The sequence below is a fragment of the Simochromis diagramma genome, unplaced genomic scaffold (genome assembly GCF_900408965.1).
Source record: "Simochromis diagramma unplaced genomic scaffold, fSimDia1.1 OVJJ01000216.1, whole genome shotgun sequence".
Taxonomy (NCBI): Eukaryota; Metazoa; Chordata; class Actinopteri; order Cichliformes; family Cichlidae; genus Simochromis; species Simochromis diagramma.
In genome coordinates, this window is record NW_024386883.1 from 11,037,495 (window position 1) to 11,050,849 (window position 13,355).

At 39.7% G+C, this 13,355-nt stretch overlaps 1 protein-coding gene across 3 annotated transcripts in view; it reads left to right on the plus strand.

The window, feature by feature from the left end:
• acsl6 (acyl-CoA synthetase long chain family member 6) overlaps positions 1-13,355 on the plus strand; it is a 35,618-nt gene that overhangs the window by 14,787 nt on the left and 7,476 nt on the right. For all 3 annotated transcript variants that reach the window (XM_040032263.1, XM_040032261.1, XM_040032262.1), the window contains exons 4-13: positions 1,254-1,318; positions 3,708-3,809; positions 3,966-4,065; positions 4,668-4,846; positions 5,566-5,598; positions 7,424-7,475; positions 9,040-9,113; positions 9,319-9,396; positions 11,998-12,132; positions 12,533-12,667. In XM_040032263.1, the coding sequence (XP_039888197.1) occupies positions 1,254-1,318; positions 3,708-3,809; positions 3,966-4,065; positions 4,668-4,846; positions 5,566-5,598; positions 7,424-7,475; positions 9,040-9,113; positions 9,319-9,396; positions 11,998-12,132; positions 12,533-12,667 (953 nt within the window). The remainder of the gene's footprint in view (positions 1-1,253; positions 1,319-3,707; positions 3,810-3,965; positions 4,066-4,667; positions 4,847-5,565; positions 5,599-7,423; positions 7,476-9,039; positions 9,114-9,318; positions 9,397-11,997; positions 12,133-12,532; positions 12,668-13,355) is intronic.

Sequence of the window (13,355 nt, forward strand, 5' to 3'; positions counted from 1 at the left end):
CATTCATCCCTTTCTGTCTGTACTTGTATTTACTAATCCTATAAAATTTGTAAAGTGTCTTTCAATCACCCGAAGACTCTTTAAAAAGACTATGAAGAATATGTCCATATACATTTTACAGTGTATAACATAGGCTGTCATAATCTCAGATTTTCACACTGCCCAAAAAGTCTCCCTATTTATGTGTTGTTAGTATTGTGTTACTTTAAACAAAGAAATAATAAAACTAAACACGAGCCGTGACTGTAAAACGTTAATGAAAATTTAAAACCTCAAAGCAGAGCAATGAGCTCTTACAGCTCTCACAATGAAATAGATGTTTTGTTTTGGCACTGTTTTCACATTGATTACAACATAATTTTAAATGATCTAATCTTATTACAATATTAGATTTCCATTTGCCCAATATACAAAACCTGGTTTGGGGTTTTAGCTTTCCAGAGACCCTGATGAAATAAACATCTGTAGCATACTACAGTACAACATAAAGCAGGCTATAAATGTAAGAATGGAAATACAGTTATCTGATCTGAACTCAAACCATGTTTAAGCTGCCAGACTTGCAGTAAAAATTTCCCACACATGCAAACACACAGAGGTGTGATACAGACAGCGCAGTGTGACAGTGCAGTGGTCTGATTGTAAAACCTCCAATCATAGTGTTTCTCTGCTGCTGGAGATAAAATGAATCCTGTGGTTGCCAAGGCGATGGCTATCGTTGCTAACGGTAACAGTGTCAGGGCTCATGGCCAGCAAGTTTAAGACACATAATTGAGTGACTCACAATGCAGAGATATTGCTCAAACCACACCTGCCCCACACTTGTCAGAGTGGGCTCTTCGATAATTGGCCAGATCGTACAGCCACGAGAAAATGACATCAGTTGGTCTGAAGTAGAAATGAATTGTTTTAGTCAGTTTGTCTAAGGCAGTGATAGTCAAGCAGTCTGGGTATTTCACAACTATTTCAGAGATTAGAGAATTAGATCGATTTTATTTCGAACATGCAAATATAACTGAAATAACAAGAGAAAAAAAACAAAAAACAAAACTTAAAAATCATCAAGTTCTCATGTATATATCTATGTCTACAGAATGCGTGTGCTCGAAATTATTTCTGCATTAGAAAGGGTTATTTTCACCTTGGTGTGAGCCTGAGGTGTTTAAATTACTATTAGATTTAAAAACCTTAATGATGTTTATGTCCAGTCACATAAGTTAATCATTTGTTTGTCTCCTTTCTGCGTCCAACAGGTGATGGACCTTGCTTAGGCTCACGACTCCCCAACCAACCTTACAAATGGATGTCCTATAAGGAGGTTCGTGCCATTCAGGGGACATGTTTTTTCCCTGTAACAACAACAGCTGGGAGGAGAATAAAACAGGGTGACCCCTCAAAGGGGAAAAGTACCAAATCCTTATGCTACAAAATGCTTCCAGACTTCTGATAAAGCAACATTTATAGGAACTATTTTATACATTATAGCTGCTCAAGCATGATTTTCTGCACCTCACACTTCGGATGCCAAACATAATCATTACAGTCTTTGTAATGGCAGTTGATTGACTACAGTATAAACTGTGCAGACTAGTCTGTCATGTGCCAGTGTAAGACTACAGTCAGATGACATTTGCAGCATTTGCACTGCAGAGACTCTGTAGCACCCACTCTGCCTTAAAACCAAATTTGGTACCATCAAGAGCGCTACTAAATAACTGCAGTCTGCAAACCTTGCTATATATAGATATTGACTGGGCTAAACAACACTTCTACTTTATATGTGCTATAGGCAAGTACTGCTTTAAGTCCAAGAATAGATCCCACACTATGACTTACTTTGTCTGATGTTAACTGGCATTTTTCAGATCAGATCACTATCATGTCTGCCACCCTAAGTTGGCTAAGACGTTAAGAGAAAGGATTGATGCTATCCTGCTAGAGCAGACTGACTCTATAACTGCTGTTCACCTTCCATCCTGCAAAATCTGCACAGCACACACGAAAGCTGCAAGCTACTTTGCAGAGGTGCTATTGTTGTTCGTATAAGTTGCTGAATAAGAATATTACTCTTCAACACAGCTAAAGACTTTGTCCCTGGAGGTGAGGTTTCAATTCACATACTTAATGTAGACACACAGAAACAATCTAAAAATACAAGTATGATTATATTCGGAAGACCTGAAATGCAGAGTACATCATTTGCAGGGGCGTAAGGTGTGATTGGCCACTGATGTGAAATAGCTCACCACTTCAAAAGCAGCACGTCCCTTTATTGACTTCTTATACTCTGACTGCTTGCTAACTGGATACACAGCTTTAACTTATATATATATATATGAAAAATTAAATAACTAAACTATTTTTGTCCCACTTAGTCATGACAGTAACAAAGAAGAATACGACTGGGAGTTGTGTTTTGGATCTTTGTTTTGTTGCCAGTAAATTTAGATACAAGGTTACCAGTTAATCAGTTTTTATCCTACTCATTAATTTCTTTCATAAACAATAAAAAAAAATTACATTCCTCTATTTATTCCATGTTTATGTAAGCAGTAGAGACGTTTTTCCACAGCCAGTCCTGTATATTATAAAATTTCAGTCTCCCATCCCGCATGATAGTTCCAAGAGCAGGAGATATAATCACTTATGTCATGACTCAGTGATGACTGTGGACCAAGATAGATTAAGATAGCTATACAAGGGTATGATATTATTTCTTATAAATATAAAATCAACCAACTGACTGGGGAAAAAAGGGAATATATTAACTACAAAGTCTTGGTCACTTGTATTATACTGGCTGATTTCAGCTGCATCTTCAGGGCCATGTATGAGCACTGGTTTGTATATAATAATTACACTTCCACCGCCTTCTGCGCTTCTATGTGTGTGTGTGTGTGTGTCTTGGATATGCCAGTGATTGCAGCACAGTTGGCGAGACATGTGGAAATAGTTATTAAAAGCAGAATAACTGAAAACTTCCCATCATCCAGTAAAGCAGTTTCAGGTTCCAACAAATCTGTGAGCACAAGAGACAAACTGACACTCTCTTGGAAAGTCACTGAAGTAATGCTGGTAGCTGGAGGGAATTTTCTGTTAAAAGCGATGTCAAAATCTACAATACACATGAGATATACGACACCCTGTTTATCTGTGACATCATCGTATTTTACAAGAGAAAAGTGGGTGGAATTTTTTTTTTCTTTTTTTTGTCATTCACTCCAATTTCCAGGATGTCAGCCAGGCAAATCTGGACTTGTCTTACAGACTCATTGAGAGACTTAAAAAGCACTGTGAATTTTTTTTTTCTAGAATGGAAAATAAGGTTTGCCTTAGACCTTTGCTGAAACACGAAATCAAGTGTGTTATTATGCAAGTTTCCACAACTGTATTAATCCCCATTTACTGTGATGTCTTTCACAATCATGGTAATTTGTAGAATGTGAATCATCAGTATACACAGCAGAATATTGCTTTAAAATAAAAGTGTGTTTCTTAACTCTCTCGAACTAAAGAAAGATGACTAACACAAGGTTGGGTTTCCCTTTTTTCCAAAATTAGAGGTCAGTTTATTTAGCTAAATTGCACAATACTACCAGAAGCTGAGCAAAGTTTATTTTTTCACTTGGAAGATTAGCTCAGGATTTGTATGGTTTTGATCCACTTGGTCCAATCAGTTCTCACTTTTTTTTTCTTCGATTAAATAGGTGACAGCCCGGGCAGAGCATCTGGGCTCAGGCCTTCTGCACCAGGGATGCCAGCCCAATCCGAATCAGTTCATAGGGGTGTTCGCTCAGAACAGACCCGAGGTAACTGGCACTCTTTTTGCTCAATCTTTGTCTAATCTGCGTGTAGCCCTAATTTTAAGTATATGAACTTAAAGTTATTGAGGTTTTCAAGTGCAGGATAAAGTCCGGCCTCAGATTGTATTCATTTATTTGTATTTTTGTTCTGTTTGACTGTAGTGGATCATCTCAGAGCTGGCTTGCTACACATATTCGATGGTGGTGGTTCCCCTTTATGACACGCTCGGCCAAGATGCTATAAGGTTCATCATAAACACTGGTAAGAACACAAACATGACAAAGACTGTAATGACTTCACAAGCTTTGAGTAGGAAATGTAAATTTAACAGCTGTCAGTCTGCAGGCTAATAATTGTGGGGCATTGTGAGACATATTAGAACATGTGTGTGTGGATTTTTTAAACAGGAACTCGTATCAGTGTGAGAAGTAGAGCTCCCCTCACTGGTGGCTGACTGCATCTTTGTCACATTCATACACAGTGCTACTTCCTGGATTTAAGCTAATGTGTCATTAAAACATTTGGTAATTGTAACAATAAGTAATTCTGTTGCAAAGGAACAGATGATAGGAATTTCATGTGGTGTAAAAGCTAGTGCTTGAAAAAAGAAAAGAATATATTAGAACAGTAAAATCATCATAACTTTAAAAATAACATATGTATTCAAGATTTTACAGCGACCCAAATGATAGCTCTAAAATCGATTAACGGGATTATTTTTACTTTGAACCCTTGTAAATTCAAGATGTGACCAAATTCCAACTGATTTCCAACTCCACATTTGTTTGTGTTCCTTTTTATTTCTTACTTTGATGATGTTCACACAAGGGAGCGTGTGTTCTTGTGTGCTTGTTTCATTTCAGCTGACATCTCCACAGTCATCTGTGACAAAATGGATAAAGCTCGGGTGCTTTTAGAGAATGTGGAGCGGAAGGAGACCCCCGGCCTGCGAAGAGTCATCCTGATGGACGCCTTTGACTCTGACCTCGTGGAGCAAGGCAAGGGCTGCGGTGTCCATGTGCAGGCCATTAAAGAAGTGGAGGTAAGACATGTAGGACTCTGGTATGCCTGTGACACGGCACACCATATATATGTCAATTATTTAGACTGAGGAGTGCTAATCTATTATATATATATATATATATAGTCTTGGTGTCATTAGCTCGTAATAAAACGACATGTTAAACAGATCCTGTACAGCAAAGAGAATTTTAACATATGTGTGTTGTTCCTTGCTTTGTCAAAGTGATAAATCATGCAATATATGCAGTACGTGAGCTGCAGAAGGTTAGCGCAGTCTCTGAAAATGTAATCTCATTCTCAGTCTCATGTAGAGCATGCATAACTTTGTTTTGTGTTGTCCTCATCCAGCAGATCTCGTTTACTAGATGCGTGACAAGAAATGAAAAGGCTGAATGAGTTTGCTGATGATATCAATCACAAACTCAGCAACAAAGCATATAGAAATGCATAAGTGTTGACAGCTATGACCTATAGTTTTAAAGGACTTGATACCAGTATGACCCACATTGATTATTACTTCCTTCTTTTCAGCCATGCACAGCTGCAAATGCTTGGGGCTTATAGCCTAATTGTGGTAACCGCTGCAGGCTCTTTTACAGTGTAGCAACCTGGATTTAGAAAAATCCTCAACAGAACTCAGAAGACATTAGTCCATATTATAGGATATCACAATAAAGCTATAATGTTTAAGAGCATTATACAGTGATTTAAAGTTGCTTTCACATTGTTTCTTTACAGGCCCTGGGTCGAGATCACTACAGAAAGCCTATAGTAAGTAACTAGTTCAAAACTTCTAAAATAGTTTCAAAACAACTGGTTTTAGGCATGCTAGTAAAGTTTGTGGACCAAAATGGGTCAAATTCTGAGTTTGGTTTGGTAAAGCTTGTGTCTGTGAAGGTTCTCAGTCATCCAGGTCATCATTGTCTAAGGGGCTTGGAAAGAAAAGCACCTTCTGTAAAAACCTCTGTAAGTTGCTTGAAGACGTTTCGCCTCTCATCCGAGAAGCTTCTTCAGTTCTAAGGTCAAATGGTGGAGAGTCCCAGATTTAAGCCCAATGAGAGTGTCCTCCCGCTGTGTTTAAAGGTGGTTGTTCACAGTGGACATAGATGGCTTCTTTCACTCCTCTTTGAAACCATCTATCTTCTCTGTCCAAAATGTGAACATTGGTGTCCTCAAAGGAGTGACCTTTGTCCTTTAGATACAGGACAAAGGTCACGTTGAGGTGGATCTTCTATGTTGTGCCTATAAAGCCACCTCGACGGGACAAGATTCGGCGGTCCATCTGCATCTAAAGGCCATCAGAGGCTGTGGTTTACGACACCAACTGTCTGCCATCTATAATCCAGTTTTGAGATCCCTTTCCAGACGCCTTAACGCCCACTCACATCCTGGGCCTTCTGACCTCAGGAACTCACATGATAGGGTGGGACTAGGTTACATAGTGAGTTCATCCGAAACCTTGGCTGATTGTGACCTACACCCGTTTTCACACCTTGGCTCAGGCGATTAGAGGATCATCAGTGATACTCCCACTAGGTTTATATCTGGGACTCTCCACCATTTGACCTTAGAACTGAAGAAGCTTCTCGGATGAGAGGTGAAACGTCTTCAAGCAACTTAAAGAAGTCCAGACGCTTTTCTTTCCAAGCTCCTTCAACTTTTGTAAAGCTTGGCGAGCATCACATGATGATTGCGTGCTATGGCCGTATCAGTCCAGTTCACTTCCCAAGGCCTTGGTGAGCATGGTGAATATTTTTATCGAAGTCATCGTTAGCCAGTATTCTTAAATGTACAAACATTATGCCAAATTAACACTTTTCCCAATCAAAACAACAAAGATGGCAGCTCACCAGCCTCTGCCAAAGCTGACTAAAAACCTGCAGTGATCAGGAACTACTTAAAAAAAAAAAAAAGAACTTCCAAACAACGTGAATTATTTTAAATCATCTTCTGCATTGCTCGAGCATCTCCATTTATGTAACTTACACAAAACTGAGGCTAAAATGGTTGCAGGATGTCTTATTTTGATTACAAGTGAAGTTTTTAGTACAAAATATCGCATGATCTCCTTTGGATTAACTGCACTTAAGTCTGTCGGGTGATTTGTCTAATAATGGGTTATGTTCACATATGAACACAAGAAGACAGCAACCTATTTTTGTTGGATGTATCTGTGTATGTATCATAACAGCTCTGACAGCTTTTCATGTACTTAGTGTTGACAGGTAAAAATTTGAACACTGACACGCAAGCACCAGCCCTCTGGCTAACAGGTATTGACCAGTCAAGCTAGTTTTTGCCTTTTGTTCAAAATTAGAGAGAGTGAGGGCACAACTGGGTTGAGCATGCAAAACAGATGCCGTAAAGGGCTGGGTGCCTGGCTACAAATCCACCCTGAGGGCAATTACCAGGTGCACAAAGGCAAAAAAAGCCCCCCACCCAAACAAAAAAGGATTAACATATGGAAATGTTTGTTTTCTAGACTCACATGCATTGGTTCAGCTTGCTGTTGAGGAAGCTGCAAGAGGTAGAAGTTGATCTCATGACAACCTGCATGTCATCTGACAGTGTTATGTTGTTGTTTTTTTCTTCACAGCCACCATCCCCAGATGACTTGTCTATTGTGTGTTTCACCAGTGGAACCACAGGTAGTAAATGTTTCTGATGTTATAGAAATATCATATGTGTCACATTTGCAGTTTGTGATATAAAAATACTCCATTATTAAGTAAGAAGCACATAGGATTTGTATTCTCATCAAACTGTGTTGGCCAGTGACTCCAGAAGCAGCAGCAGGTCACAGGTAGCGCTTTTTCAAACCTTTCCTGTTAAAAAACAAACAAACAAATAAGGTTCATCTATTCGGACTTATTGCACGGCAGGGAGGTTTACACATAAACCACAAGTCTTGTGTTTTCTAAGAGCTTTCTGAGTGCAAAGCATGTGCCACTGCCTGTGGTGAATATGAGGAGTGTGACAGTTCCAACTGGGATCAAGAATGCTTACATTAAAAGCACTCACAGTGCTCGGTGCTGCTTATAAGCCACGCGAATAATAAATATAAAAATAAAACAGTGTTGGCCTTTCAAAATGCCTAAACTAACTAACTTTAGATGCTTTCACATAGTATTGTTTAAACACTTAAAGCGCTAAAATTATTCAAAGCAGTGATGTTTTCAAAGCCTTAAAGAGAAAGGTGTACAGGAGACATGATGCTGGTAAGTTATTAAAGTCAGTCCACAGTGCAGTTTATTGTAACTCGTGTTGTGCAATTTCTATTTACTTTACTTTGAACTGTATCATTTACTGTAAACGCAGGTTCTTCATTGCAGCACAAGAATCCAGTAGTGAGAGAATCATTAACCCATTCCCCTCCCCAACCTCCTTCATTACATAAATGTCATGGCTTAGGCCACAATGCTCCGTTTTCAGAAGCTTCACCCCACAGCACCATCGACCACTTAAACCAACAGTAGGAGGGAACAAAAACAGGGTCATGTGAGGACCCACTAGTGTCAGATTGCAAATTGCAGCTCCCACATCCACGGTCTGTTGAAAATCCTGCCTCCTGCTGGCGATAATGACAAACACATGCAGGCACTCCAGCAGAGGATTCGTTTTCCTCACATCACTCTCCGTTTCTTGAGAATTCCCTCCCGCGCTGTTGCGACATCTAGTCTATACTGAGCGTACAAGATTGCTTACAGCTGTTTGAGTCAGCTGACATCTCAGAAAGAGGAACCTTAGTTTCTAATAACCACTCTTTAAATTTGTGAAGGAAGGACTGGGAATGAGAATAAGATTAAGAGGGCATTACAGTAAGAGAGAGTACTGTTTTTTCAGTGCTTATTAGGAAATGCCAAGAGAGGAGGAAAAAAATAGGAGAAGTTGAGGTTGAAACTGTGATGTAATTATTTCTATATGCTTTAGAAATAAACCATGCAGTTTGCATGGTTTGTGCAGACTGGCATGTGTTTTTGCAATATTCATAATACTGGATTCTGTTTAATAACCTAATGTATAAGATGCTGTGTTAACACGACTCGTTTCTGGCTTCCAAGTCATAAATAAAATTCTGCTGAACCAGGTCTTTCTTTCCAAGCCGAATTCCTTTGGTGTTCACTTGGATGACTGTGTGCTCCTAGTGAGGGAATGTGTTGTGAAATCTGTTGGGCAATTTCATTATAGGTTTTTTTCCTTCTGTTCAAACAGGAAACCCAAAAGGAGTCATGCTCACCCATGGAAACGTGGTAGCTGATTTCTCAGGCTTCCTTAAAGTAACAGATGTAAGTCACCCTCTCCTCTCTGAACCTATGCTCAGGAAATGTTTCACACCTATCCCCCAGTCGTTTATGGTCTTTTGCTCAGTGATTCATTAGCCTGGTTGCAATGTGTTCATTTTCTCGTCCACACAAATTCTTGAAAAGCCGAGTTTCTGTGTCAAAATAGCATCTTTAACTCATTTTACTGTGTCTCTTGTGTGTCCTGCAGAAAGTAATTTTCCCCAACCAAGATGACTGCCTCATTTCCTTCCTGCCACTGGCTCACATGTTTGAGAGACTTATTGAGGTAAATGTGCCGAACTGTCATCTGCAATCACACTAATGGGATAGTAATGACCTGAAGGATGTTTGTGGGGGAGGAGGAAGGAACTTCCTGTAAGAAGTATGACACTGAAGGTGGGTACTAATTACTGTAGGATTGGAAAAAAGGGAGAAAGAAACCACCCCAACTTTTCCTTCCCTGTCATCAGTTTTGCTTTCCATCTCTACAAAAAAATTGGCATTCCTGGACTTTATGGCAAGTGAAGGCACGTTACATCATTTCCTAGCCCAGTGAAACACACACACACACACACACACACACACACAGATGACAATCTTCATTAATATTTGTAAAAGCTTTGATAATCAGTAATCAGGTTAGGTTACTCAAAGACAACATCTGCATGCACATGATTTACTATAAAAGCAGCAGTTCCCTGCAGCCTGCAGGTCACTGATAGTATTTCTCCTTTGCCCTGCAGCTGAGCAGACTTTCAAAATAAGTTTCTGTGGAATATTAGGACTGGCAAACACTGTAGGGCATTGCAGTAAGCTTTACAAAGAGCCCACTGTCTCCTGCCTGTGGAAAAAACAGAGTTTCATTTTCATTTTTAGTCACAGTCTTTGTACAGTTACCTTTCCGCCCATCCTTCCACTGGGATGCTTTCTCTGTCTAGAGGTTTGCTTTTCATAGGCACATCTCCCACAAGAAACCCTGGGCATGTTCCTGCCAAGAAATGAGGAGTGTTTTTTAAATTAGGTGTTTATTTACATGTTACTTACAAGAAGCTCTATAGCTTCCTTTATGCTCTCTATGCCATCTCTTTCAGTTACATGCCAGATGTTATTTCAGGCCTTAACTAAAAGCTGACAGCGAAGAGAGCAGTTACAGTGTAGACCTCAGTGAGGTATAGTGGCAGTAACTTGTGGCCCTTTACTAAGAAGCTCTGAGTGTGTGCTTTTGCTGCTGCTCATTAGTAACTCTGGATTCATCTTCAAGCCTAACAGCAAATATTAAAAGGTGATCAAATCTAAATTAAGTTGGGCAATAAATGTGTAGATTCAACTTAGATCATTTTTGTGTTGCACATGGGTGTGAGCGGTTAGGCTGCATCAGGTTGAACCTGTCTGGTAAGCTGCTGCTAGCAGCACATTTGTAGACAGCGTGAGACTCAGACACAGGAAACCACCTAATCTTCCCAGAGAGCAAATACACCAGATCACAAAATAGAGCTCAAGTTCAACAGTCGCAGACAAACACAAACACACAGCTCTATATCTGATGCTGGCGAAGTCTCAGTCAAAGAGAGAACACAAGGCGGTCCCCGTGTTTTGCATGTCCTTAGATGGTGTTAGAAACCGGAAAGCAGACACTTGTGGTGCCCTTTTTTTTTTTCAGTTTGACAACAAAAAGAGGCGCGCTGAGTTGATAGTCAGTTTGTGGAAGTGTCACAATCTGCATATGATCTAGAAAGAAGCATGCGGTGGTGTAGCCGCATGAGAACAAGAACTGCGAAATGAACTTGAGCATTTAGTAATTCTCTTTCAAACACTTTGTGTATTTCTATGGGACGCAGTTCTGGAACCCAAAAGTAAATCCTCACTGCGTAATGAGTCACTTTCTCTGCTGCTAACTATAATTATTAGAGGTAACACAAAGGGGTCATACCTGCACTAATACAGATTGTAGTGTTACATAAAAATAAATCAAGTCGGGTTGTTTAAAGCCACTTGAAACAAAACAAAACAAGGCTGTCCATCATGTCTCCACGCCTCGTCCAGTCTGGACTCATAGTTACTGGAACGATGACATCACACGTGACACTCTCTTCTATTTCACTCACCTTGAACAGCTGCCAGAAAAAAAGATAAAACTCCACTTGGACCAACTATAACTGGAAGATGCTGTGTAAGCACTGACTAATCATAAGTGAGTCATGGGTGCTACTTTTCCCCCCAATCAACCACTTTTTCATTAATACTTCAGACACATTTATCTGATAAGACCTCTGCAGAGGTGTTGCCTGAACATGCCTTGGAGCCATTTTGCATTTTTTTTATACCCTGTACTGGTGTTTTTACGCAGCTAAATGAAAGTCTTCCACGACTAAAGTCTTTACTACATTATATTTATCATACAACGTGTGTAGACCTTTGTTTGAGCATAGGTTCTGACATAATGAGAGCAAGATCATGTGCATGACAATGTAAAAACACTACCGAAATAAACGTGCAAGCTATGAAGTTCCTCTTTTTGCTAAATGACATTAAACGAGTTGCGACTGTGGGAAAAACAAGCCTTCCGACAAGTATGATGACTGGTGCAGCCAGTATTTCACGCGGGTGCCCCTCGAGGGCCAGTATTTTTTTTTTTTTTTAATCAGAATTTACTCATTAGTGATGCTTCTCTTATCATCTGTATTACAGTTAGGTGAATGAGGTATTAAATGTTATAGAAACCTCCCTTATGAGTGTTTGCCAACATTATTTATTGGTAGTAATGTGACTTTATTTTTAATATTTCATGATTAAAGGCTCCACTTTCAGTGCTGGTATTTTGTCTGCAATGATATCAGAAGGTTAGGAGTGTTCATTGCTCAGTTGTGTTATATATGTCTGTCTGCAGTCTGTGGTGTACTGTCACGGAGGACGGATTGGGTTCTATCAGGGCGACATCCGTCTCCTCCCAGATGACATGAAGGCCCTGCGGCCGACCATTTTCCCCGTGGTGCCTCGACTGCTCAATCGCATGTATGACAAGGTGAGATGAACAGATACCAAGACTGCTTTTGTTTGAAGCTGTTGTTAGTTCTGACTGAAGCAACCTGTCCATTCCACTTAGAATTACAAAAGATGTTTGGTCCTGTAACAGGAAAACAAGCACCTAAACTGGCAAATGTTACAGTTTAAATGTGAATGTAGTTTCCTCTAACTCTCCAGCATATACCATTAAATCAAGTCTGCTCAACCCTAGAACCTCTAAATTTCAAAGAGAGCCATTAGGGGGTAATAATGTGAATGGTGGCTATTTGTTGGTATTTCTTGCTAGCAGATAATTTTGCTAATTATCTACATAAATAGCTGGACATGTTTTAACCGCTACATCAGCTGAGACAGGGCTGTCGTCAACTAAGAAATGTGTGTTTTCGCTTTGTTACCAGATTTTCAGCCAGGCAAACACCCCGTTAAAGCGTTGGTTGCTCAACTTTGCTGCCAAGAGAAAAGGTGCTGAAGTCAGCAGCGGGATCATTCGCAGTGACAGCGTCTGGGACAAAATCTTCTTCAGTAAGATTCAGGTAAACGGTGTTTCCAGCCCCTAAGCACTGCGCTACTATGGACAGACTCTACAGCTGTTCTTATAGCCATGCTACATCATATTATATATGCTACGCGTGGTTGTGAAAAAATGAATTATGATCCATTTTAATATCAAAGTTACATTTATACATATGTTCCTGTGTGTTTTTAGAGAGAGAAAAAAACAGTTGCATAACTATCATAAACAAGTAGGTTAACAGGACAAGTAGCAGGGAAGGACGTTTACATCCAGACGTACTTCATTGTTGCGTTTAAGCCTCTTGGTATTTGTGCTAGTTATGCAACTTACCTTGAATGTCAGTCATTCCCCTTATTGTTACTACTTATTTTAACCATCCTTGATTAAAATCTCTTAAAATCTCAACTAATCTGCTTCTTCAGGACTGTGTTGGTGAGATTGTGTTTGCATTTTATTAGCCATGCACTCAATGAAACAGTCTTTGTCCTACCAGGTCACTAGTGATTTAATCTCAGTTTATTGAGGTGTGCAAGTAACACTCCTGTGAATTTAAAAGTAAAAAGTCCAAAGTGGCACATGTGAGTAAGGCTAACTTTGCACAATGTCCCGACTTCTTGTCCTCTCATTGTTCGCACGTCATGTGTGAAGGTCAGAATGTGACAACATCCGGACTGGTGCCGTGAAGCTTTGTGGTTTATTTTTAAAAC